Genomic DNA, 24,724 nt, shown 5'->3' with positions numbered 1-24,724 from the left:
CATTAGTTTTGGGAGAATTTAGTTTTTTAAGTTCCCTGTATATTCTGGTTATCAGTCCTTTGTCTGATGTATAGTTGGCAAATATTTTCTCCCACTCTGTGGGTGTTCTCTTCAGTTTAGAGACCATTTCTTTTGATGAACAGAAGCTTTTTAGTTTTATGAGGTCCCATTTATCTATGCTATCTCTTAGTTGCTGTGCTGCTGGGGTTTCATTGAGAAAGTTCTTACCTATACCTACTAACTCCAGAGTATTTCCTATTCTTTCTTGTATCAACTTAAGAGTTTGGGGTCTGATATTAAGATCCTTGATCCATTTTGAGTTAATCTTGGTATAGGGTGATATACATGGATCTCGTTTCAGTTTTTTGCAGACTGCTAACCAGTTTTCCCAGCAGTTTTTGTTGAAGAGGCTGCTATTTCTCCATTGTATATTTTTAGCTCCTTTGTCAAAGATAAGTTGCTCATAGTTGTGTGGCTTCATATCTGGATCCTCTATTCTGTTCCACTGGTCTTCATGTCTGTTTTTGTGCCAGTACCATGCTGTTTTTATTGTTATTGCTTTGTAATATAGTTTGAAGTCAGGTATTGTGATACCTCCTGCATTGTTCTTTTGACTGAGTATTGCCTTGGCTATTCGTGGCCTCTTGTGTTTCCATATAAATTTAACAGTAGATTTTTCAATCTCTTTAATGAATGTCATTGGAAGTTTGATGGGAATTGCATTAAACATGTAGATTACTTTGGACATTTTTACTATGTTGATTCTACCAATCCATGAGCATGGGAGATCTCTCCACTTTCTATAGTCTTCCTCAATCTCTTTCTTCAGAAGTGTATAGTTTTCCTTGTAGAGGTCTTTCACATCTTTTGTTAGGTTTACACCTAGGTATTTGATTTTGTTTGAGGCTATTGTAAATGGAATTGTTTTCATACATTCTTTTTCCGTTTGCTCATTGTTAGTGTATAGAAATGCTAATGATTTTTCTATGTTGATTTTATATCCTGCTACCTTGCTATAGCTATTGATGATGTCTAGAAGCTTCTGAGTAGAGTTTTTTGGGTCTTTAAGGTATAGGATCATGTCGTCTGCAAATAGGGATATATACCACATTTTCTTAATCCATTCGTCGGTGGTGGGGCATCTTGGCTGTTTCCATAACTTGGCTATTGTGAATAGTGCCGCAATAAACATGGGTGTGCAGGTGCCTCTGGAGTAATCTGTGTCACAGTCTTTTGGGTATATCCCCAAGAGTGGTATTGCTGATCCACTTTTTTTTAATGGGGCAGGCAGTTTAGAAAACTATGAATGTTTATTCCTTCAATAAGTAGTCACTTAAGAGCCTGCTGTGAGCTGGACACTATTCTAGGCACTGTTTGGGGACATTGGAGGGAGCTAGATTGAAATATAAAATAACAGCCTAAGTCTCTGATGTTCACAGTCCATTAAAAAGTGGAGATGGACAATGAAGTAGGAAACCAAGGCACAGAGCAGCTAAGAACTGAGTCCTCCACGGTTACAAATCCAGAGCTCAGAGGAGCATATTTGAACTATTTCACAGGTAGACCCAAGCCCTTACCCTGCCTCTGGTGTACCTGTAGGAAATCAGTAAAATAGAGCACAATATAGAAGACATTTACAGTGCCTGCTAAAGCAGTGTGGTGGGGAGAAGCATTATTTTTAACTCGAGATGTTTAAGATTTAGTTGACAGAGAGACAGACGTGAACAAATAGCTACATTGCAATGTAATACACAGAAGACAAAGGTTAGTGATCAAGAATGTGGGATTTGGTGACAGACAAGGTTAAGTCCCAAATGCACCTATCACATGTACACTCTATAATCTGGGAAGGTTACTTAATTTCTCTCTCCTAAGTTTGATCATCTTGCCTATAAAATAGACCACTGTAGATACTTACTTGTCTTAGATAATTATAATGGTACAAAATAACTGAAATAATAAGTAAAAAGTGAGTTGAATACCATCTGAAAAAGAAAAAGTGGAAATGGCACAAAGAAGACAGAAGTAGCAGGGTGGATTCTAGGAAGAGGGCTCTTAGGGTCAGTTGGTAGGGGAAGCAAACATGGAGGGAACTGTGAGAAATGCAGGAATTTCCTGGTCTGGGAGAATCTGAGTGATGTTGGGTTCTGGATCAAGGCACATCTCAGGAGGACAGGGATCCAGGACAGCAGCTCTTCCTGATTCTCACCTTTAGGGTTTGTTTCTCCCATCTACACCTGACCCCTACCACAATACCAAGCCCCAGTCAGCTCCTCACCAGACCTAGGTTTCTGCCTTCCCAGCAAGCACAGCTGAATTTGCACAAGCAAATCTGTTTTCTACCTCTTTGGCTCAGCTATGAGACAGTTGACATTTTTAATACAAAAATTTCCTTTCAATGAAAAGAAAGGGTGAAAGGAAAAGAGGATGAGAATAAAGGATGAGAGAAGGGGAAGGGAGAAGAAGAAGGAGAGGGAGGGAAGGCAAGGATATAAAGATCACTGAAACAGACATGTTCAGCAAAGCACAGACAAGTTACTACCTTCTTTATCAAAAGCAGGTTATGAATCAGCCTTCCCAGTGGATTTCATCTGTAGGACTTCCAGTTCTTCTCTTCCTTGCTTCTGCCAAATGTCTGAGAAGAATCTGCCGGTGTGGCTGCCATGTCCCTTCAAGAACTTTCTGAACTTCCCATGGAGGACTCTATGTCTTTGAACCCTTTGGCTCTGTTTGCTCCCCTCTACCCTGTGGTCTAATCCCTAGCACAGAAGGTTACTTCAGAGCTTGTGGTCAGTTTACCCAGCCTCAAGTAGGCGGACTAGGAACTCTGGGGCACTGATCTGATCCAATCAAGTTCATAGAAAAATGACCTTTAAACTCAATGCTACTTCCTGATTTCTGACCACTACAAGTAGCTCAGCCACTGCAAGTAACAACAATAACTACCATTTATTGAATCAGACACTACATGTCACACACTGTCCCAACATCCTTTTGCAACTGGAAGTATAGTCCTAGAACCTCATGAGTAAGGATCTGCCTTTGGTTTTTTTGTATGTTAAATAAAATTTCCAGAGAAAATGCAGATTTGAGTCATAGCTATGCTACATATTAATCATGCAACCGTAATCTTTTCTCCCCTACCTTCTATTCCCAATCCTTTTGTCTCACTCAGTTTCTTGATCAACTTTAAAATACTCTATCCTCCTTCCATTGATGAAATGTTTGGGGGTTCCCTTTAATGGGTAGTCAACAACTATAAAACCCCCTCAGAGTTGCCAGAGAGGAGTTCTGTTTGATGATTATCCTGTAGAGGGAGCAGTGTCTGTCGGGGTAGGTTCCTTTAGGTGAAGTGATACAGAGTAATTAGATAGATTCACCCGCTGTCAGAAAATAGAATCTTCTTATATTTTTATAATCATATGTGTAAGTGTAGACAAAAAGGAAATCACCCTGAAATAACAGACCAGTGAATAATTTGAACTTCAGGAGTGAAAGAGCCACTTGTCTTATTTATATTAATGACTTATTCTATTCCCCCTTTGCCAACACTCACCTGCTTAAAAACAAGTAAATATTAACACATGCCCAGGATATATGACAACCTGCTTGTAGTTCACATGGAAACATGCAGGCCTTCCATTAGTGGCCTGGCTACTGTGCTAAGTGTTTTATGTATGTTCACAAAACAACCTAATGGAGTAGAATTCTGATCCACATTTCAAAGATAGGAAAAGTGGGATTTAGAGGCATTAAGTTGGTACCCTTACAAATGTCAGTCAGTGACTGTCAGAGACTGAGAAGAGGAAAGACGGCTGGTAGCATTAACCCCTCTGTTATCCTGAGTTAGTCTCTTTTGACCTTAAACTTGCCTGCTTCATTCCATAAGCCAAAGACCTTACAATTAGAATTAGTAGGTGCTCCTGTTTTAGCAGGCTGTTAGAATACTATGTGGTGACCCCCAACCTTTCTAACCTCAAAGGTGCCAAAGACACACATAGGATATTTTAGTTGTGAGGAGTTTAGGAATACTGACTTGTACCCTCATCCTGGTTATGTTTTGTAGTTCTTCTAGCTAAGAGTTCACAGGAAGTTGACCAGATGGCTCATTCTTCTCTGAGAAGTCGATTACAGAGTTAAGGAGTAGGGAGTTCCTGGATAAGCAGTATCTAAACTTGGGTCCATCTCACTTTAGAGCCCATGCTCCTCAGTACTCTCCTTTATTTGTAATGGAACCCTAGAGAGGCCTCTGGTAGAAGGAGGCACCTGCAGTGAAGGAAGATGCCCAGGACTCTCAAGCCTACAGCCCTAGTTTCACAGACAGCACTAGCAGTAGTCCTGCAGGTAGGGGAAGGACACCATGTGCTGGCAGCCTCGGCTGTCCATATCCAGCTGTAGGGGCCAACACCTTTTTTGTCTGTGCTGTTTAGGCCCTAAAGAGAAAAACCAACAGCTGTCTTTCCAGATCCTATGACTGTTTTATACTAAATCAGAAAGAAACTGACCTCAGGAAGGAAATGTGAGGTCTCTCTCAGACTTGTATAAACAATGTTTGTTTCCTTTACACATTTCACTGGGCTGGTCTCCATCTTTCTCCCGCTTCCCACTGCCATCATGGACATCATCTCATGGGGCCAAATAGCCTTTCTGATTCCCTAGACTTTGGCCTAATGAGAATTTCACAAGGATTCCTCCTTGGTCTTTCACAACACAAAACAATCAGGAGGCTTTTGCAAACTATGCAGTTGGGAGGTAAGGGAAAACAATGACAAAGAAAAGAAAGGGACCAGTCCCTGAGACAACTGATGGATGAATGAATGTAAACTTGACCCAGGACAGGAAGGAAGAAGTAACAAATGCCTCCAAGAATTTGGACCTGAAGAAATGAAAAAGTGAAAAGTTAGATTCCATTTGATATCTTGACTTTGAGAACCTGTAGACTCTCAACAGAAGCATCCAGATGAGATCAGAGTAAGAGATCAAAGCCAGATTGCACATTTGCAAGCCATCTGCTTAGCTCTGATGCTTACAATTTAAGATGAGCTTTTTTAAGATAAGAAAGAGATGGACAAGGACCAAGAACTCTGAGTTCAGGCAATGAGGAGGTCTAGAAATCAGCACTATGGCTGGCGAGTTAAGAAAGAAAGCCACAATAGTGCAGTGTTCTGAACCAGGACTCAAGGAGCTGAAAGCTGTAGATTACCAAGCTCCTTCCACTTAACAACTCTATGGCGATTTTCATGTGCTCAGTCGTGATGCTCCCGACTATATCATCAGCCACTTTGCATAGCTGTTTTTTCTGTTAAGGATAGATTGACTTTGTCAATAAAGACCTTTCACTTAAATAAAACATAGTAAAAAATGAAACATAGCAAAAAATCATTAACTGCATAATTAAATATAAAATAGCTCCTTTATAACCTTGTCCATTGCTAGATTAGTTACATCGTCTGGGCTGCATTTGCATAGTAGACACTCAGTGAGTACTTGACTTGTAAAAGCATTTGATCAATAAGTAGAACATTGCAAGTCCTATAACCTTCCAGGATTTTTTATCTTATTTCAGTTCAAAGGAAGAAATGAATGATCTTGAGTTTACATAAATTAAATTCCGATACCTAAACCGTAAGAAATGGGCGTTGGAGTCACCTCAGTCTGACCTAATTCTGACCTAACGTCTTACTACCTGTGACTATTCAAGCAAGTGGCTTTCCTCTCTGAGTTTCCTCCGCTATAAGGTGGTATGCTAATTTTACCTTGGTAGGGCTAACAAGATACTTAAATAAAAATTTGGCAAATAATGTGCTTAGCTGAGTGGCATATTCTGCAAATGTTAGCAAATAACCTTATCAGTACCATCGCCATTGCCTTTTATGGAAAAAAAGTTTCCAGGTTCCTATGTGTTTTTCTCATTAAGTTAAGTAACTTTGACCTACCAAAGTCTGGTACAGGTCATTTCTGAAATAATATGCCCTAACTCAGAAATATCACTCGCTGGTTTTCTTTTTAAGTTGTAGAGTTCTTTTAATTGATAGTCATGTTGTCAAGGGTTGAAAATGTGATTATAACAACAAACAATAATAAAGAGTTCATGTTCAACATTAAAGATACATGTATTTCCTTTTTAAAAAAAACATAATTTTTAAAAATATCAGATTGTTTGTGATTTGAAGTCATGGTTACAGTCACATCTCAGTTTGCCATCTGTTCTTGTCCAACATACAGGGCAAAGTTAGAGCCAGGATTACAAACAGACAATAAATATCCTTTGGACTTTCTTTCTTTTTTTGGCAGTACCGGGGTTTGAACTCAGGGCTTCAACTTGCTAAGCAGGCTCTCTACCACTTGAGCCACTCCGACAGTTATCTTTTGGTCTTGTACAAATCTCTTCTCAGTTAGACTATAATTAAATATGTAGTATATTCATATAAAAATTAATGTACAGGTAAACATGAAAATCAATCAGTGTAATAAACCTATAGAGTAATGAACGAAAACCATTTCAATAGACACAGAAAAAGCATTCAACAAAATCCACTGTGCTTTCGTGAAAAAATATTTCGCAAAATAGGAATAGAAGGGAACTTCCCCAAACTGATAAGGTAGCTCTACTTTATGTAAAACTCACAGCTCATATCATGCATAATGGTGAAAAAGTAAGAGCTTCCCAGCTAAGATCAAGAGGCAAAGATGTCCACTCTTGGCACTCTGTTCAACAGTGTATGAGAGGTTCTGTCCAGGGCACTCATACAATAAAAAGAAACAAAAGGCATCCAGATTGGAAAAGAAGTGATACTATATTGTCAGATAACATGATCTCATATGTACACATTGTAAAGAATCCATTAAAACACTATTAGAACTAATGAGTTCAACAAGGTGGTAGAATACACAATCAGTTATACTTCTGTATGCTATGAACAACCCAAAAATGAGATTAATAAAACAATTCCACTTATAATCACTTGAAAAAGAAAAGACTAAGAATAAATAGCAAAGGAATTCAAGGTTTGTATGTTGAATACTAGAAAAAAATTTGTAAGAAAATGTAAAGACCCAAACAACGGAAAGACATCCTCTGTTCACAGATTCAAAGATCTAAGATTGTTAAGGTGGCAGTACTTCTCCAGAGGGAACAGATTCAATATAACCCCTCTCAAAATTCTAGGTGCTTTTGCAGAAATCAGCAAGCTGATTATAATAAAATTCATATGAACTTTCAAGGGACCTAGAATAACTGAACAATTTTACAAAGATGATCTCTGATTTCAGAGTTCACTACAATGCTGTAGTCATCAGAACACTGTGATAGTGACATAAAGACAGACATGTAGACCAGTGGAACAGAATAGAAATAAACCTTCACATATGTAGTGAAGCAGTCTCCAACAAGGTCTTTTTTTTTTTTTTATTATTCATATGTGCATACAAGGCTTGGTTCATTTCTCCCCCCTGCCCCCACCCCCTCCCTTACCACCCACTCCGCCCCCCCCCCCCCCCCCCCCCCCCGCCAATACCCAGCAGAAACTATTTTGCCCTTATTTCTAATTTTTCCAACAAGGTCTTGAACAATACTATTCAATGAGGAAGAAACAGTTTTTTTAATAAGTGGTGCACTGGGAAAACTGGATACTGACATACAAAAGAATGAAGTTGGACCTCTGCCTTCCACAATATATAAAATTTTGCTGAAAATGGGTCAAAGAAAAACTGGTGCACAACTGTGATTCTTGCGCTTGGGAGGCTGAGGCAGAGAATTGTGAGTTCAAGGCCAGTCTGTGCTACATAGTGAGACCGTTTGTTTTTGTTTTTGTTTTTAACTCAAAGACCTAAGGCTAAGACCTAAAACAACAAAAAACTTAGAAGAAAGCATAAGGAGGAGCTTCATAATATTGGATTAGGCAATGATTTCTTGGATCCAAAGTTACCAGCACCAAAAGGAAAAAGGAGATAGATTGGATTTCGTCAAAATTAAAAGTATTTTGCATCAAAGGACACTATCAGCAGAATAAAAAGACAACAACAGTATGGGAAAAATATTTGCAAGTCAAATATAATAAGAAATTAACACTCAAAATATATAGAGAACTAAAACTCAACAAGAAAAAAACAAACTCAATTTAAAAATGGGCAAAGAGCCTAGTGCCAATGGCTCAAGCCTGTAATCTTAGCTACTTGGGAGGCTAAGATTGGGAGGGTTGAGTTGAAGGCAAACAGTTCATAAAACCCCATCTCCAAAATAACTATATCAAAATGAACTGGAGCACCTGCTTTGCAAGCATAAAGCCCTGAGTTCAAACCCCAGTCCCACCAAAAAAAAGAAAAAAAAAAAAGGAAATGTGAGTTATACCTCAGTTTTTTAACATGGACATAAATAGTTCAGTAATATTTTAGCATGAAGGTTTTTAACTTTGAGACTGCTGTGACATATTGATGGGATTTGAAAACTTTTTTCTGTACTTACACCACTTTTTCCATCAAATATGTAGGAGTTTCCCACACCAGCAATCAGTTCTTCAACTCTCCCAACACCAGCTTGTTGTCCTATAGTTCAGTTCTGATACTTTCTACCTGGAGTTAGAGTCAGACCACATACATTAAGGGCTCAGTCCCAGAACACTGTCTTCACTTCAGAAGTCAGTTGCAGTTCCTGGGCATGTGGTATTTCTGACCAAATTGGCTACAAACAGAGGATTTCCATGACTCCTCAGGTTTGGTAAGGTGCTATAATGGCTGACAGATCTCAAGGAAACACTTTACTTATGTTTATCACTTCCTTATAAAGGATACAAATGAACATCCAGGTGAAGAGGTACATGGGGCAAGGAATAACAGGAAGGCATGGAGCTCCCTGCCCTCTCTAGGAACAGTACCTTCCTGGCAACCCCAGAAGTTCTGTGAGCTCCATGGTTTAGGGATTTTTATGTAGGCTTCATACATAGATGTTCAATCTTCAGTTCCTCTCCCCTCCTCAGATGATGAGGGGTGGGCTTTGCCTTTCTGGTGGCCTGCCTTCCATCTGAACCTCTCCAAGAGCCCAGCAAGAGTTGCCATTAGAAAAAAAGGTCCTCCTTCCATCCAGGAAACTTTAAGTGATTTAAGAACTTAGTATCATGAACCCAGGGTCAAAGATCAAATAAATATTAGAACAAAAGATGCCCCTGGCATTCCTCTCACTCATGAAATTAGAAGGGTTTTTAACTCTGTGTCAGGAACTTAATGTACATATATTTTATTATGTCAAATATTTTCTGTGTGGAAGAACTGAATAGTTAAGAATAGCATTTGTGCTTTTTATTGGGGGCTTTTTCAAATTGGTAAATCTGTTGCTACAATATGTGGCAAGTTGATATGGACATTTCTTTTTCTATGAATAAACAAGGTATTGCTTGGGAGCTTTAAAAAAAGTTTTTATTATGGTGGGCACCACACCAGAGGGTGCAAGTTGCAGGTTATAAAAACAAAACAAAAAGTTTCCATTGCCTGAAATGGTTTGATACAAGAGCAAGTCTCCCCATCTGGCTTCTAAGATGAAAGTCCTCAGAATTCTTTTTTCCTCTTTCAGATGATGAATTCGAGATGATGATAAAAATGGCTAGCTATTGAGAGCTAAATATGTGTAAACATTTCATGCATTTTCTCATTGTAATGTCTCCATCATGTCTGTGATGTAGCTGTTTAGAACATACCCAGAGTCATTTAGCAAATCAGTGACTGAGTTGGGCTTCGTCCCCATGTCTGTGAGCTCCGAAGACCTCACTCATAGCCTCTGGATTCTACTTTCTGTCTCCATTTCCTTCTTTGGAGGAGCCTTCCCACAATAGCATGTAGCACCTGAGATTCTACCCACACCAAGGGAGGGAGGCTGTGGGGTGGAGAAGAAATGCCCTGGCCTGGGACTTCAGGGCTTAAGTTTTAGTCTAACTTTGCCATTCGTCAGCTCCATGACCTAGGGCACAAAACATGGCCTTTCAGAGCATGGTTTTCTGTTCTGTAAAGTTCAGAAATCTGAAAATTCATCCCAACTACTCGTCTAGATCCTTCCAGCTCAAACATTCAACCCAAGTCCTGCCTCATCTATCTATCACTGAGAAAGATGCCTGATTGTCAGTTATATAGAGACTAAAGGGAAGAAAACCTTCAAGCCATGTAGTGGGGTGGTTTCAAGGGCCTGGATTTTGGTATCAGTCTGATGTGGCCCTGATTCCCTCACTAATCTCAGCGTGTGTGATGCCAAACAAGTTCCTTAACCTGTGTCCCCAGCTGCTAATAGGAATAAGAACAGCACAGAGTGGTGCCTTTCTGCATACAGCAATTGTGAAGACTGAGCAAGATGTGCAGAGAGCTTAGTGCAGTTCCTGGAACTAGTTCTTGGAATAGTACTAGGGTAGTTATTATATGTTGTTAAAAAATAAGATAATTTATTATCATTATTGAGTGTTAACATTATAAAATAGACAAGAGCCCCTTAGCTCAGCCAGTTGGAGCTCTGAAGCTCAGTTAGCCTGCTAGAGGTTGGTTCTAGAACTATCCATATTTACTAAGTCAGTCACCCCTCAGGACTGTGCTGCTGGGAAAAAGGCAATTGTCACCAATAACACACTAGCGTCCCCACCATTAACTTTGAGTCAGTTTCCTCAATCCAGGACAAGATATTATTATAATTAACAAATGAATTCAGGCTTAATTAACATTTTTCTTACCCAGTGTAACCAGCAATAGATAAACGATCAGTGAGAAATACTGATAAAACAGTTCATATGCTAGCATCCTGGAAATTTCCCAATGTAAGCAGGGTATTTTTTCTCTCTTTCACTATTTCTATGTAACATAGTAAGCACATATAAAAATAATTACCAAATTGCTTATCAGAGTGTTAGTTATAACGGCACAAATTATAAATACAACATGTACTGCTATAGTGATTAAAAACCAAACATTATAAGACTAGTTGTAGAGCTGAGGAAATGTTCACCATAGTTTTGAGTTTTGTTTTTTGCATTAGAAAAAATTATGTGTTCTCCTATCCTAATTTTGTAAATATTGTGTATATTTATATAAAAAACATGAAATGCTGCAACAAAATATTAGAGATTGTGGGTGGATTAGTAATTTTTTAAATTTTCTTTATGCTTTATATTTTCACAGTGAACACACATTTCTTTGGAAATCTGGGGGCAAGAGTTGTATCTTATTAATAAAAGTTGTGTTAGATGTTTTTGCTCTGAGGTTCTTCCTCAGAGTCCAGTAGATAGTTTTGTCTGAATATGTCTTTAACTCTCAGTCTAGACATATTGGTTTTTTTTCCTTTTTAAGTACTGACTTAGAAATAATATGCTTCATTGATTTTGTGAACTCATCTCTTTCATGAGAGGCTGAGGACCAGCCGGACACATTGGTTGCAAGATTGATTCTGTTACTCTGAAAACCACTAACAGATAATGAGAAAAAAATCACCAATTAACTAGCCTTTTTCTAAACCCATCATTTCCCTGTTGAAAGCAATTTTCAGCTCTGCCTGAGATTTACTGTTTTTAAGCTAACTCTGAATCTTTTATAAAAAGAAATCAATGTTCTCTCTGTTTTAGTTTATGTAATTGGAAGTGCATCATTAAATGTGCAATTGAGAATCCAATGCTTAACTTTTTTATAAAAAGTTACTGTCTACAAAATTCATTCAAATTTAATCCATTTTCAAAGGAAAATGGATATAGTAGATACAAGAAACTTTTCCTACTTTTTTCCCTAATTATAACTTTTCAATCAATACTTTTTTTAAATTAATACTTTTCAAATCAATATTACAATATTTATTAGGAAAAATCTGAACAGCCCAAAAACTGGACCCGTTTTTTGAGCATGTAAAGATTGAGGTTTTGGTCTCTGGGTGAATTTTTTAAATATCTTTTTTTTTCATTTTAAACAAGAAGTTTATTTAAACAACAAGATGCCTGACTTGAAGGGAAAACTACCTCTGATTTTTTTTTTAAAGAGTAATTTACCCTTACTTAAAGACAGATTGCCCTACATGTATCAGCTTTGTACAAAAAAGTTATAAAATTGTCCTTGGTTTTACAATGATAAATAAAAACATTAAAATTCTCCAATCAAACAAGGTATGCAAGGATTTTTATGTTGTTTTTTTTTTTGTTGTTGTTGTTTGAAACAGTGAAAGCAAAATAACTTACTGGAAAATAAAAGATAAAAGCCGAATGAGCATGCCACTAATAGAGAAAGAGGATATTTTCATAGAACCAGTATTTTTTTCCTCTTCCATCTCCATTTGATGTTTATCAAAACATACCATTGGCCATTGAGTAAAAAAAGAAAAGCAACATGCTTGTGCACATACACCAGTTACTTTATGTACGAAAGAGGGATGTAGAAAGGGGAAAATGAAAGAACAGAGAAAACTACACTGTAGTAGTCAGGATGTGGTGAAACCAAATTGTAGTTTTCTAATTGAGAATATATTCTTGATCTATTAGAACAACAAAGTTCTGGAGTAAAGTAGCAAGTTCCCTTTTCAATAGACACCTCCTGTCTACTGATGGAACACACCAATTCTATCTTCATCCTCATCCTCCATTTCCAACTGTGCAGGTGTATATCTGTTTCATTGACTGGCTGCTCACCAAATTGGAATCTGATCTGCCTCATTGACAAACCCTGTCCTTCACAATATGCTTTCATTAGTTTACTAAGTGGTGTTTGCCTCTTAATCTTAAACTGTACCGCAAAACCATCTTGCCCCATTACCTTCAAATTAATATGATCATTGTTTTCAGTCTTGACTCCTTCCGTGGGCTTTTCATCAGTCGTGGTGAGTGCCAGAGTCCCTTCAGCTGGTGCTTCACAGAGGCACCCAGTCCATACCAAACAAGCGCACAAGCAGCACCACCTTAATTTTTATCTATTTTTAAAACACCGTTATATATGCATTACAAGAAAGTTAAACAAAACAGAACTCTATGTACTGGACAGGTATACAAGCATAGCCCTATAATTGTAAAATTCTCCACACACTCCATAGGATTACATTCCTTTGTTATCAATTTGCTGTTTTTACCCAAACTTATTGTGAAAAATGTTCAATTTCAGTACAGATAAACTTACGCTCCCTAGTCTATGTTTTTTGTGAGAAATTCTGTTAGATAAAATCTTGGATGTGGATTTGCTAGGACAAAGGTTATACATGATTACAATTTTGATTTAATTCTAAGAAAGCTGTGCTAGTTCACCACCATCCACAGAGAATGGGTATGAAAGATAAAGGTTCAGAAGCAGAGCTCTGAGGCAGGTTCTCTCACATTTTTATAGGATACAATTTTTTTTATTATTCATATGTGCATACAGTGTTTGGGTCATTTCTCCCGCATTCCCTCACCTCCTCCCTTACCCTCCCTGACCCCTCCCACTCCCCCCCTACCCCCTCGCTACCCGGCAGAAACTATTTTGCCCTTATCTCTAATTTTGTTGAAGAGAGAATATAAGCAATAATAGGAACAAGGGTTTTTGCTAGTTGAGATAGGGGTAGCTATACAGGGAGTTGACTCACATTAATTTCCTGTGCGTGGGTGTTACCTTCTAGGTTAATTCTTCTTCATCTAACCTTTTCTCTAGTTCCTGGTCCCCTTCTCCTATTGGCCTCAGTTGCTTTTAAGGTATCTGCTTTAGTTTCTCTGTGTTAAGGGCAACAAATGCTAGCTAATTTTTTAGGTGTCTTACCTATCCTCACCCCTCCCTTGTGTGCTCTCGCTTTTATCATGTGCTCAAAGTCCAATCCCATTGTTGTGTTTGCCCTTGATCTAATGTCCGCATATGAGGGAGAACATACGATTTTTGGTCTTTTGGGCCAGGCTAACCTCACTCAGAATGATGTTCTCCAATTCCATAGGATACAATTTTAAATCATGATTAGAAGTTTGCTCAGCTGGCTAGTGGGGGATGAACTTTAAATTCAGATTCCTAAAAATGATAATCTTTTTTTTTTAAAGAAAAAAAATTTAATTTTTAATTTTTATTTTATTCATATGTGCATACAATGTTTGGGTCATTTCTCCCCCCCTCCCCGCCGCTCCCTCCCTTACCCACTCTTAACCCTCGCTACCCAGCAGAAACTATTCTGTCCTTATTTCTAATTTTGTTGAAGAGACAGTATAAGCAATAATAGGAAGGAACAAGGGATTTTGCGAGTTGAGATAATGATAGCTATACAGGGAGTTGACTCTCATTGCCTAAGTTTCCAGCCTTACTCCTTCCAGAGAAGAAAAGGCATATGGAAATATCACAATGAAGCTCCTGATTATATATATATACACACATATATATGCATATATATATGAATTATATATATGAATGAATGAAATGGTGTGATATATATATCTATATAGACAGATAGATAGATCTATATGATGTGGTGCGTTGTGTGTAAGAGAGACAGAGACAGGCTCAATGGACAATCATTGAGATGACACAGGGATTGTGTTTCCTCTGTAGAAGGTCTCTCAAAATAAGTGTAAAAGAGGGTGTATTTTTGCAGTCAGAGCAAGATTGAAATTTCAACTCTTAATAGTATGGGTCTTTTTAATCAAATTGCTTAACATTTCTGAGCTCTGTTTCATCATCTATAAAATGGGATAACTAGGAGATAATGCATCTTACAGGGTTTTTGTGAGAATTAGATGATGAAGAGCAAAAGCTATTATTGAGACCTAGAAAAGGGTTAGGATGACCAGGCCAAGAGCATCCTGGAGGATTAAGTTTTGAACACTTTTCCAGGAAAGCTTGAGGAAATTGCTACTGTTCTAGTTAATATATGCCATGTAACACTACTGCCTCACCCTCATTCAGAAGCCCTCTTCTGATTTTTACCATAGCACTTTTATCACCTTCCAACTTGCATCATTACTCTCTTATTGTGTTTATTGTTTACCTGTGTCTTCTCCCAGGATGTTCTATATGAATAGGGATCTTTTCTTGTTCACTAAATCCCAACATTGGTGTAGCCTGCACCAAAGTCTGTAACATAGCAAGCACTCAACAAATGAATGGATTAATATCTATACCCAGTGTTTCTTAAACCCATTCAAATATCCTGGCTGCTGTGAAGGCTGGTCCCTGGACACTGAGCATGCCCAAGGTAGCTCTGTCTTGGCTTCTTAGGGTAGCATAGAGTTCTGGGCCAAAAGCCAGGATCTTCAGATTCTCTCTTAGCTTTTGCCAGTTCAAGGACTGACCACTCACAAGCTGGATTCCTGGACAAGTCACATCATGACTTAACTCAAACATATATACATATATACATATATGTAAGAGTAGCAGTGCCTACCTGTGAGCAATGACTCCTTCACATTATGCAGAGATTATATGAGATTATTTTGTAAACTCTAGATGTTCATATAAGGTATAGCAAGAATAAATGCTTTTACTTTTGTTAGGGACCAAAAAACAAAAAGAGAAATAAATGGGAAGTACAGATTTTGCTGGACTCTAGCCCACACTGAAGGCCCTTGGGTAGAACAGGGCTCCAAATGGCATTATTTTAAAGTGCTAATCCTGTAAGTTAGGGAGCTCCCCAAAGGCATTAGGTGAATAGTTATTAAGTAGAAATACTCAAGTTTACAAGCTTATCCTACAGATCTATCTGGGTATTTCAGGGTGTATAATTTGTGGACAGCCCCCTGAGAATGACAGTTTATAGACAAACTGGGGGACTGGTGATCATCAGAAAGGAAAGAAGGAGAGGAGGGCTTGCTGACATCCTTCAACTTCTCAGACAGCTTTCCTCAAAGGAAGATTTTGGCTGAGATTTCCATCCTTCAAGGTGAGGTGATGCCTGGATGCACTGTGAGACCTAAAAGTCTAGGATGCATATATCTGCCTTTGTTTCTTCATGAGCCATACCAGTTCTCTAAGGCTTCCTGGAAAATGAAGCTTCCTTCTTGGTTTTCTAAGTAATGCCCCATCTCACTTAATACAGTCTTCAGCCATGGGGAATAATTTACAGTTTCCTAAATAAAGCATAGTCTCTCTCTCACCCTTAGATCGTTATTACATTGGATTCCCATAACATGGCCGATTAAGCTACTTGGAACCACCAGCTCCTTAGGCCCAATTTGTTCTGTCGAGAATCTCTGTGTATAATGAGAAACATTTTGCAGAGATTGTGATTCCCAAGAAATGATACAGAAACAGACAACAAAGTTAAGGAGGGTTACTTTGTGATATTATGTTATATGCCCCTTGCCAAGAAAGGCTGGAGAGGTCCTGCAGTTACCTTTGTTTAACCAAGTGTTTTCCCTAAATTATTCACTAAAGAGCCACACTTTACATAAATTCAGGGTTACACTTTGGAAAATGCTGATTTAAAGCATGGGGACATCCTTATGAATTCATGCAAAAGGCATGTCTGAGTTTCTGCATTCTACAGTATCATCAGGCTGACCAAAGAAAGGAATTGTCTACCCTTTGGGTCAAATCCTTACCTGTGAAGTCCAAAGAGGTCATTTTATTAGATAACCCCAAAACAAGAAGCATAAGGAATAGATTTACACTTACTAAAATCTCTGGAGATGTGTCTATAAACCAGAATACAATGTGGTAATACACTGAGTGATCAGTACATGAACTCTGGAGTCAAATAGACCCTGCTCAGATACCAGCTCTGATCACTACTTATATGACCTTAGGTGAGCCTGAGTTCTCTCATGAATAAAATAAGGGTTATGATACTGTGTATCTCTGGAATTAGTCTATAGAAAGCACATAGTCAGGAAGCTTTTATTTGAGTAGAGAATCAGAATTGAAGTTACTTTGTCTCTTGGTACATATGTCTAGGCTGTGACAGTATCTAGAGAAATAGCCCTATTCTGCTACAGAATAGCTGTTTCAGAAGACCATGGATCTGAGAGAACCAACTGTAAATGAAGTGGATGATTTTATTCACCAGAAGTTTTCTGAAAATGCTTTTTGCAAGAGAATAATCTATAAATGCCAGTGGGCTCTATGAACTTTGCTGCATAGATAAGGAGGAAGGATCAAGAGTCATAAGTTGTAGGTCCTTCATCCATTGTCAGGAGGCCCATGTTGTAGAGAGGGAGGACAGGCATGATGTACAGCTGAGCACAGGGGCATGTTAGAGGAAGGAAGAGATGAGTGGAGTTTAGGGGACAGAAAACTGTGTATCAAGAAGACTTTGACAGTGTTTCTTTGTGGTGCATGATATAAATGCACTCAGGATACCCTGACTATCCTGCTTTATGAAAACTACAGCAAAGGCTTCTAGCCTCGATTTGTGTTTACTTTGATTGTGATGTCATACTTTTACTGAGGAACATGAAGCCGCTAGATTTATTAGGGTTACACTGACCAGACTTCTTTTTCTTAGATTTTTTTTATTGCCTTTCTTGCTATTTCCCACCAAGCACTAGATTCGTCATTCACTGTAACAGCATGTGATTCATATCTCAAGATATGTTGCTGGCTCAAATGTATCATCTTAATAGCAGTTATTACATTTTACTATATTACCTCTTCTCTTGTATATTAGACTAGTGGTTGTTTCATAAGATTTGGGGGTCATTTTTATTTCCTCTGCAGAGGTACTGTTGTTTTGAATTCATGTCTTAGAGTTGGTTACTTCTGAGAGGAATTCCTATATGTAGCTAATTTCACTGTACATAAATTTGTCAATTTCCAAAAACTGCCCCTATCATCAGGCCACAGTCTGAATCAATTTTTGGGCAATCTAGTCACTTTCTAAACTATTGAGAAAGTTGAAAAGTGAAGCCATGTTGACTATATTTAAGTATCTACCTTATTTTAATTTTTTTGAAAACGAGCTTAGGGAAAACCAGTTATAAATTAGTAGTTAACACCTTTTGCTGCAGTAGATTTTTGGTAGTTTGGCCCAAGAGATAGATAAAATAATTAGAATAAATTCCTTACTCACCTGTTTACCTTTCAGAATCAAAGAGAAGAGATCATTTGCATGTGATGGATTTTTACATGAAAGACAAAACAGGAAGTTTTGCCTGGAATATGTTCAAAACAGTCCGTACTTGTATCAGTGGAAAGCAATTTCATTCAAACTTTAAAACTTTCTCTTCATAATATTTTTTGTTATTGTTTTGAGACAGGGTCTTGCTAGACCAGTATAGCCTAGAACTTGCTATACAATCAAGAGTAGCCTTTAAGTCTGGACTCTTCTGCCTTCTTTCCTCCTAAATTCTGGGATTATAGACATATACTACCATGCCCAGCTTCACATGTTTTTGACTGAACTGATAGCATTCTTCAAAAAGGGGAGCAGCTCACTTAATTAAATAGCAAACACCATCAGGAACTTTTCCTGTGCAATGCTTCAAAAGTGGTTGGGCTGCGTAGGAAAGGATGAGTTGAGGGGAAAATCAGAGCCTAGACCATTAGCAGAGATTCCCTATTTGGATCTATGGTTTGGATATTGGGAGACAGAGGTCAAATTTAGGAATGATTACTTTGGACTTGAGTAATTCAGAGATGGAGCATTTGGAAACTTTAAAAGGTTTCTGAGATGGAGATACAAAAAAAATCAAGTAATATTGAGGTCTGAATGTTAAAGGAAGTCCTTCTATGAACTTTACTATGGCCCAGAATCCAGACCTGATTACAGATGGGTAGTGAGAAATATGGTGACATAAGAAGACAGATGAACTTATTTTAGCAAGAACCACTAAGGATGTTGTAAGAAAAGGCAGTGATGTAAGAAAGATTCTGGCAGATGTGATATGTCCTCTAGCAGTGTGAGAAGTATGAAGGAGACCCCTTGGACAGTCTGTGGGGAAGGAAAGACATGCACTGAAGGAGAACAAGGACAGATTGGACCCTGGACGCCAGGGCAGTGTTCCTTAAAAGATTCCAAGGATGCTAGTCACAAAGAATGATGTCATAGACATTGTATAAAGTGTGGCTTGGGGAACAATGGATTAAGCTAATGTAAATTATATCTTTACTGCAAGGTCCTTCAGACCTGTAACAATGTGCCTCAAATATCTCCAGAAAGAAAATAGGACATGAATCTGTGACATTTACCCAATTTATATGACCACAGAAATGATTTTTCTTCCAAATACCAGTCTTCTAAAGATCAAATTTTGGAAACTCTGCTCTAAGGCTTATCATAGATGGGTGGATGCTTAAGTAGATGATGAACAGGTGGATGGATGGATGGGTGAATTATAGGCAGGAAGTTATAAGCAGGAGGCAAGGAAGTTATAGGCAGGAGGCATCAAAATAAAGAGAAAGCACACAGGGAATTTCTAATTAAAAGAATCATTTGAGCCTAAAAAGTCTCTCCCTGTCTTTAGTAATTCTCTCTAATGCTCCACCTCTCCCTGTCCTGCATTCTTCTGCCACCATCTTGCCACTGGTTGGAAACCAGATACTAAAATTTATTTATTTGAATACATCTTCTTATGACCTATGCCTTCTTTACCTTTATAGGTATTCCATTCTTGCAAATCCCCAAATGGACCTCTAAAAAATCAAAATATTTGAGGGTTTAGGATTAGGGAAATATACTGCCACATTTTGACACCTTGTATGTAGAGGGTTCCTGGATCCCCAATCTTCTACATACTTACATCAAATATGTATGTACACAGTCTTCTTTCCTCTTCCATTTCAATTGGCTATGCCACACCCACCCTCATTTCTTTTTCCTTTCATGATTAACAAAGGAAGATAAGGAAGCAATTGGTGTTCTACACAGTGTCACAGTGAACTGGTTGGAGAATGATATGCTAGATTAATATTCTTCTGCAAATGGAAAATAGCTTCAGGCTCCACCTCACAGCAGGGGAGGGAGAAGGACAGACAGGACAATTTTAGAAAGGTCTCTATAACAAGGAAGATAGAGTAGAACTATTCACCAAACAAAGGATTTGACTAAGAAACCTACAAGGTTTGGAATGACTCTCAAGTATCTGTGTGGGACCAACCTTGATATAACGATGATTTCTGTTGCTTTGTTTCAGAACGCCAACCAGGCACCTCTATGGCCAATTCCAACAACTTCCCTTCAAGTTCAGCTGGCATCAGCAAGGAACTGATTGATCTGCAGCCCCTAATCCAGTTCCCAGAGGAAGTTGCCAGCATCCTGACAGAGCAGGAACAGAATATTTACCGAAGGGTCCTGCCAGTTGACTACCTTTGTTTCTTAACCCGAGACTTGGGCACCCCGGAATGCCAAAGGTCCCTGCCCTGCCTCAAATCATCCATCTCAGCCTCAATTCTCACCACTCAGAATGGAGAGCACAATGCCCTTGAGAATCTAGTGACGAGATTTAATGAGGTAAGGAGTCACTCACTCAGATGTTTTTGGATTTGAATTGCCATAAATGGTTTCTAAGTATATTTCTTCTTGTAGGTTTTTCTTTTACTAATATCTCATCTTCCTGTCTTGCCACTTCACAATTGCTGTTTTTCTTACCAAACAATGAGATCAGCCTTACACTGTCCTTCTGCCTGATTGATCTTATCTCCATTTCCTGTGTTGCTGAATCTACAAATCCTTCTCCATTCCATCAACCAGACTTTCCATTCCCAGTCTTCCCTCTAACCATTCCCACCAGTGCTTTTAAGATCTGCCTCACAGTTGTGAAGGCCACATTTATATAGCCCACCTCCTATCCCACTATCAGGACTCCTCAGCAGAAACTTAAAAACCAATACATCTGGGATTCCACACATGGAGAACCATGGGGTAATTCACTGAGGTCATGAATCACCCCACTTCTCTCTATATCCCATGAATATCCTCAGCCCAGAAAGTCACTCCAAAGCTTCTGAGACCAGGCCAGAAGCCAGTTCTGAAGAAGACAGGTATGACTGGAGTCTGGAAACACTTAGGATGGAGCTTCTATACAGGGTCTAGGGTTCTCACTGGAAGAGAAAATGTCAATGGCTGGCATCCCTGTGGCCCTTGTGCAAAGACAAGGAACAGCAGGGAGTCATGGGTTTCCATGCATACTGGAGTCAGGGTATACTGTGCTGTTGGGCTTAAAGAACCCTTTTGTTCAATAATGTAAACTCACAGTTTTCAGTTCTGCATTTATATGTATTTTAGATGAAATCTCTTTTGCCTTGAATATTAAATCACAAAATTTTAAATTGGGTTTTGTTGGTTATTGGTTGGTTGAATCCACAAAGACAGTAATTTCTAATTTTGGTTATTCAGTAAACTCTTCCTAATGCTGAGAGGACCTTCCATTCTGGGTCATGTGTATCCCTGGTTGACAGCAGATCAATCTTTGTTACTTCTACCCTTTCTAACTTTGGCTCACTTTATAGCCTCCATCCCAGTGAAAACCCTGGAAGTGGTGGTAAATGCCAGAGAGCAGGCTAAGACCCAGTGAATGCAGGAAGTGTTAGAGGCTGAGCCCAAGTGGTTCTGTGTTCAGATATGCCCCAAACTCCATTCCCCAGGGAGAAGTCTATTATCCATAGGAGTGACTGACATTCATCTAGCACTGTCTTGCTGACCATTTTACATGTACCACTTATTAGCTCCTTGAAGCAACTTTCAAGGCAGATATTGTCATGATCCCCACCCTACCAATGGGGAAACAAAGGTTTATACCCTGTAAGACCTTGGTCTACTATGAGAGGCAGTTGTAGTACCCAAACCCATATAGCCAGGTCCCAGAGCTGGGCTTTGAACCCCTACAATATTCTCCTATCTATATCAGGCTCGTGTTGGGACTGGTGGCTGCTAAAGGTACAGCTTCCTCCCAAAATGAGTAAGACAGAATCACTGAAGGGCCTCATGAGAGCTTGCAAACTATACTGCTCCAGAGTTGTCGTTTGTTTGTTTTTAAAAATAAATCTCTGATGTTCTTGATTTTCCTTACTGATAAAAATGGACAGGATAATGAAAGTTCCCGTACACGAGTGATGTTACTAGTGGATTTTACTGTATTTTGTGAATTATTTTAAACTTCCACATTTGCTCACTCTCACATCTTTAGGATCCTATTCTTGTCCTTTTTTTTTTTCCTAATTCAACCTGAACTTACAAGTGAATTGCCAGAACTTTTAAAATCTAATTTTAAATTGAACTTGGATATCTTCCACTTGCTGCCGTAAGCTTGGGAATCAAAGATGAATCAATGATTTCACTGATTCAGAGCTAGTGATGATATGACCCACAGCTGGGTCGAGGCCTGCTTTGGACTATCTCTGAAAATAGTTTAGCTAAGCAACTTCAGGACATAAACAAGATTTCTGGGAAAACACTTAAACTACTTAAGAGAACAGTCTGTTTTCAAGTATTCTCAAGCATCTATTTTCATACAAATTATGGGTATGCTGATTAAAAACCACTCTTATGTAGTCATGACAGGCAGATTCCAAATGACCTTCACTAGGCAGCATGAGGATAGCTAAATTCTAATTGCTTTATATGCTTTTAGCTAGAAAAGCTGCAATACATTAAAACAGAATTATTAAATTCAGATTTTCACCTATGTAGAATGGCCTTCCTCCACATTAGATGCCTTTCCACACTGGAAAGAGAGGGAAGGAAAGAAACTTGCATCTGTTTAGTGAATGCTCTGGACTGGACACTTTCACACTCTTAAATCTGATTTGATCCTTATGAGAGTTAGCATTATCCCTGTCATGCAGCTGAAGAAAGTAAAGCTTAGACAGCAAAGCAAATGATGGTGTTGAAGTCTGACCCATAGAGTAAAAATAAATATTCCCAAGTCCATATTGTTAAGCAAATAAATCAATGTGGCAGTGTGGCGGGAGGTACAGCTCTTAGTTATAGAAGAATTTCAATTTATAAAAGTAGGACAAATTAGGGATATAGGGACCCACCATTATTGCTACGTAGTAATTGTTGCAGTTAAGAACCACTATGAATTCCACAATTATTGGGTGAAAATAAATATGATGAATTTACATAGTTTCAAAACATCTCTCCATAGATACTTGTTAATTACAAAGGAAAAATAAAGCAGTGGAGAAACAGAGCAGTAGACACTCAACCAGGGTTGACCCAGGTTAACAGAACCAGTAATAAGACATTTCATCATGCACCTCCTGATACAGTGCGCTGAGAAGACCACGATGCCATCTGTGTGGTGTTTTTGCCACAAATGCAAACCTAAATCTACTAATGAAAAAATGCCAGGGACAGTCAACTCTTTAAAAAGATCTTGAAAGTTAAGGGAAAAGAAACTGGGCCACTGTGAAGACTAAGAGAAGACAAGGAAACATGGCTAGTCAAGGCAACATGGGGTCCTTTTGGATCTGGGACTAGAAAAAGGATATAATGGAAAAACCAGTGAAACCCTATTAAGGCTTGTAGTTTAGTTAGTATTATTGTATCAATGTTAATTTCCTAGTTTTCATACTTGTACTCTGATTATTAAACATGTTAACATTAAGGGAAAGCTGGGTGAAGGAGATACTGGAACTCTTTACTACTTTTGCAACTTTTCTCTGAATCTAAAATTTTTACTTTTAATTTTTGAAATAAAATTATTACTTCAAAATAAGCCAGGCATGTTCTCCCTCATATGTGGACATTAGATCAAGGGCAAACACAACAATGGGATTGGACTTTGAGCACATGATAAAAGCGAGAGCACACAAGGGAGGGGTGAGGATAGGTAAGATACCTAAAAAATTAGCTAGCATTTGTTGCCCTTAACGCAGAGAAACTAAAGCAGATACCTTAAAAGCAACTGAGGCCAACAGGAAAAGGGGAACAGGAACTAGAGAAAAGGTGAGATCAAAAAGAATTAACCTAGAAGGTAACACCCACGCACAGGAAATCAATGTGAGTCAATGCCCTGTATAGCTATCCTTATCTCAACCAGCAAAAACCCTTGTTCCTTCCTATTATTGCTTATACTCTCTCTACAACAAAATTAGAAATAAGGGCAAAATAGTTTCTGCCGGGTATTGAGGGGGTGGGGGGGAGAGGGAGGGGGCGGAGTGGGTAGTAAGGGAGGGGGTGGGGGCAGGGGGGAGAAATGACCCAAGCCTCCTTGTATGCACATATGAATAATAAAAGAAAAAAAAATAAGCCAGGCATGGTGGTACATGCCTGTAATTCCAGCACTCAGGAGGCTTAGGAAGGAGGATTTAGAATTTTGAGGTCAATCTGGGCAAATAGTGCAACTGTCTCAAATTTTAAAAGAAAAAAATCCAAAATTACTTCAAAATAAAAGGTTTTAAAACAAAGCAATGAGTTCAGAGAGGTTAAGTCACTAGTTCAAGGTCACTCAGCTGCTGAGTGGATATCAGAATTCAGATCTGTCTGTCTTCAGAGTCTGTCTCTTCTCACCCAATTCCTCTCCACTTTTTGAATGATCAAGTTCAACTTTGTGGTAAAACCAGAATTGCTGATTTAGAATTTAGTTAGCCTTGCATCTCCGTTCCCTCTTCCCTTATTCTCTTGTTACTTTTTTTCTGTCTTCTATGCATCTATCCTTTTTCTGTTTCTATTTTTTAATAAAATTTCCTGTTGTCTAGCCTTATGCCATCCCTCCTTCATTCATTCATTAATTCACTCAGCATATTTATTGCATCCGTGTTATGCTCTAGTCTTCTTTTTTTTATCCCATTGATGTAATGAACATTTTTTAAAAATTAGAAATTAGCAATATTTGATGGAACTTGACATTAACCCATACTTTGGTTCAGTCAAATGTGAGCGCACAAACTAAATGCT

General features: G+C 38.5%; 1 protein-coding gene and 1 pseudogene across 8 annotated transcripts in view; one reads left to right on the top strand and one right to left on the bottom strand.

Annotated features, from left to right (window-relative positions):
- Plce1 (phospholipase C epsilon 1) overlaps nucleotides 1–24,724 on the top strand; it is a 363,378-nt gene that overhangs the window by 212,330 nt on the left and 126,324 nt on the right. For all 8 annotated transcript variants that reach the window (XM_074078733.1, XM_074078732.1, XM_074078737.1 and 5 more), the window contains one exon: nucleotides 20,016–20,332. In XM_074078733.1, coding sequence (XP_073934834.1) covers nucleotides 20,016–20,332 — 317 coding nt within the window. The remainder of the gene's footprint in view (nucleotides 1–20,015; nucleotides 20,333–24,724) is intronic.
- Nucleotides 12,527–16,509, bottom strand: LOC109674020 (small ubiquitin-related modifier 2 pseudogene; annotated as a pseudogene).

The sequence above is a fragment of the Castor canadensis genome, chromosome 7 (genome assembly GCF_047511655.1).
Source record: "Castor canadensis chromosome 7, mCasCan1.hap1v2, whole genome shotgun sequence".
Lineage (NCBI taxonomy): Eukaryota > Metazoa > Chordata > Mammalia > Rodentia > Castoridae > Castor > Castor canadensis.
This window is presented reverse-complemented; position numbering and strand designations above follow the sequence as displayed.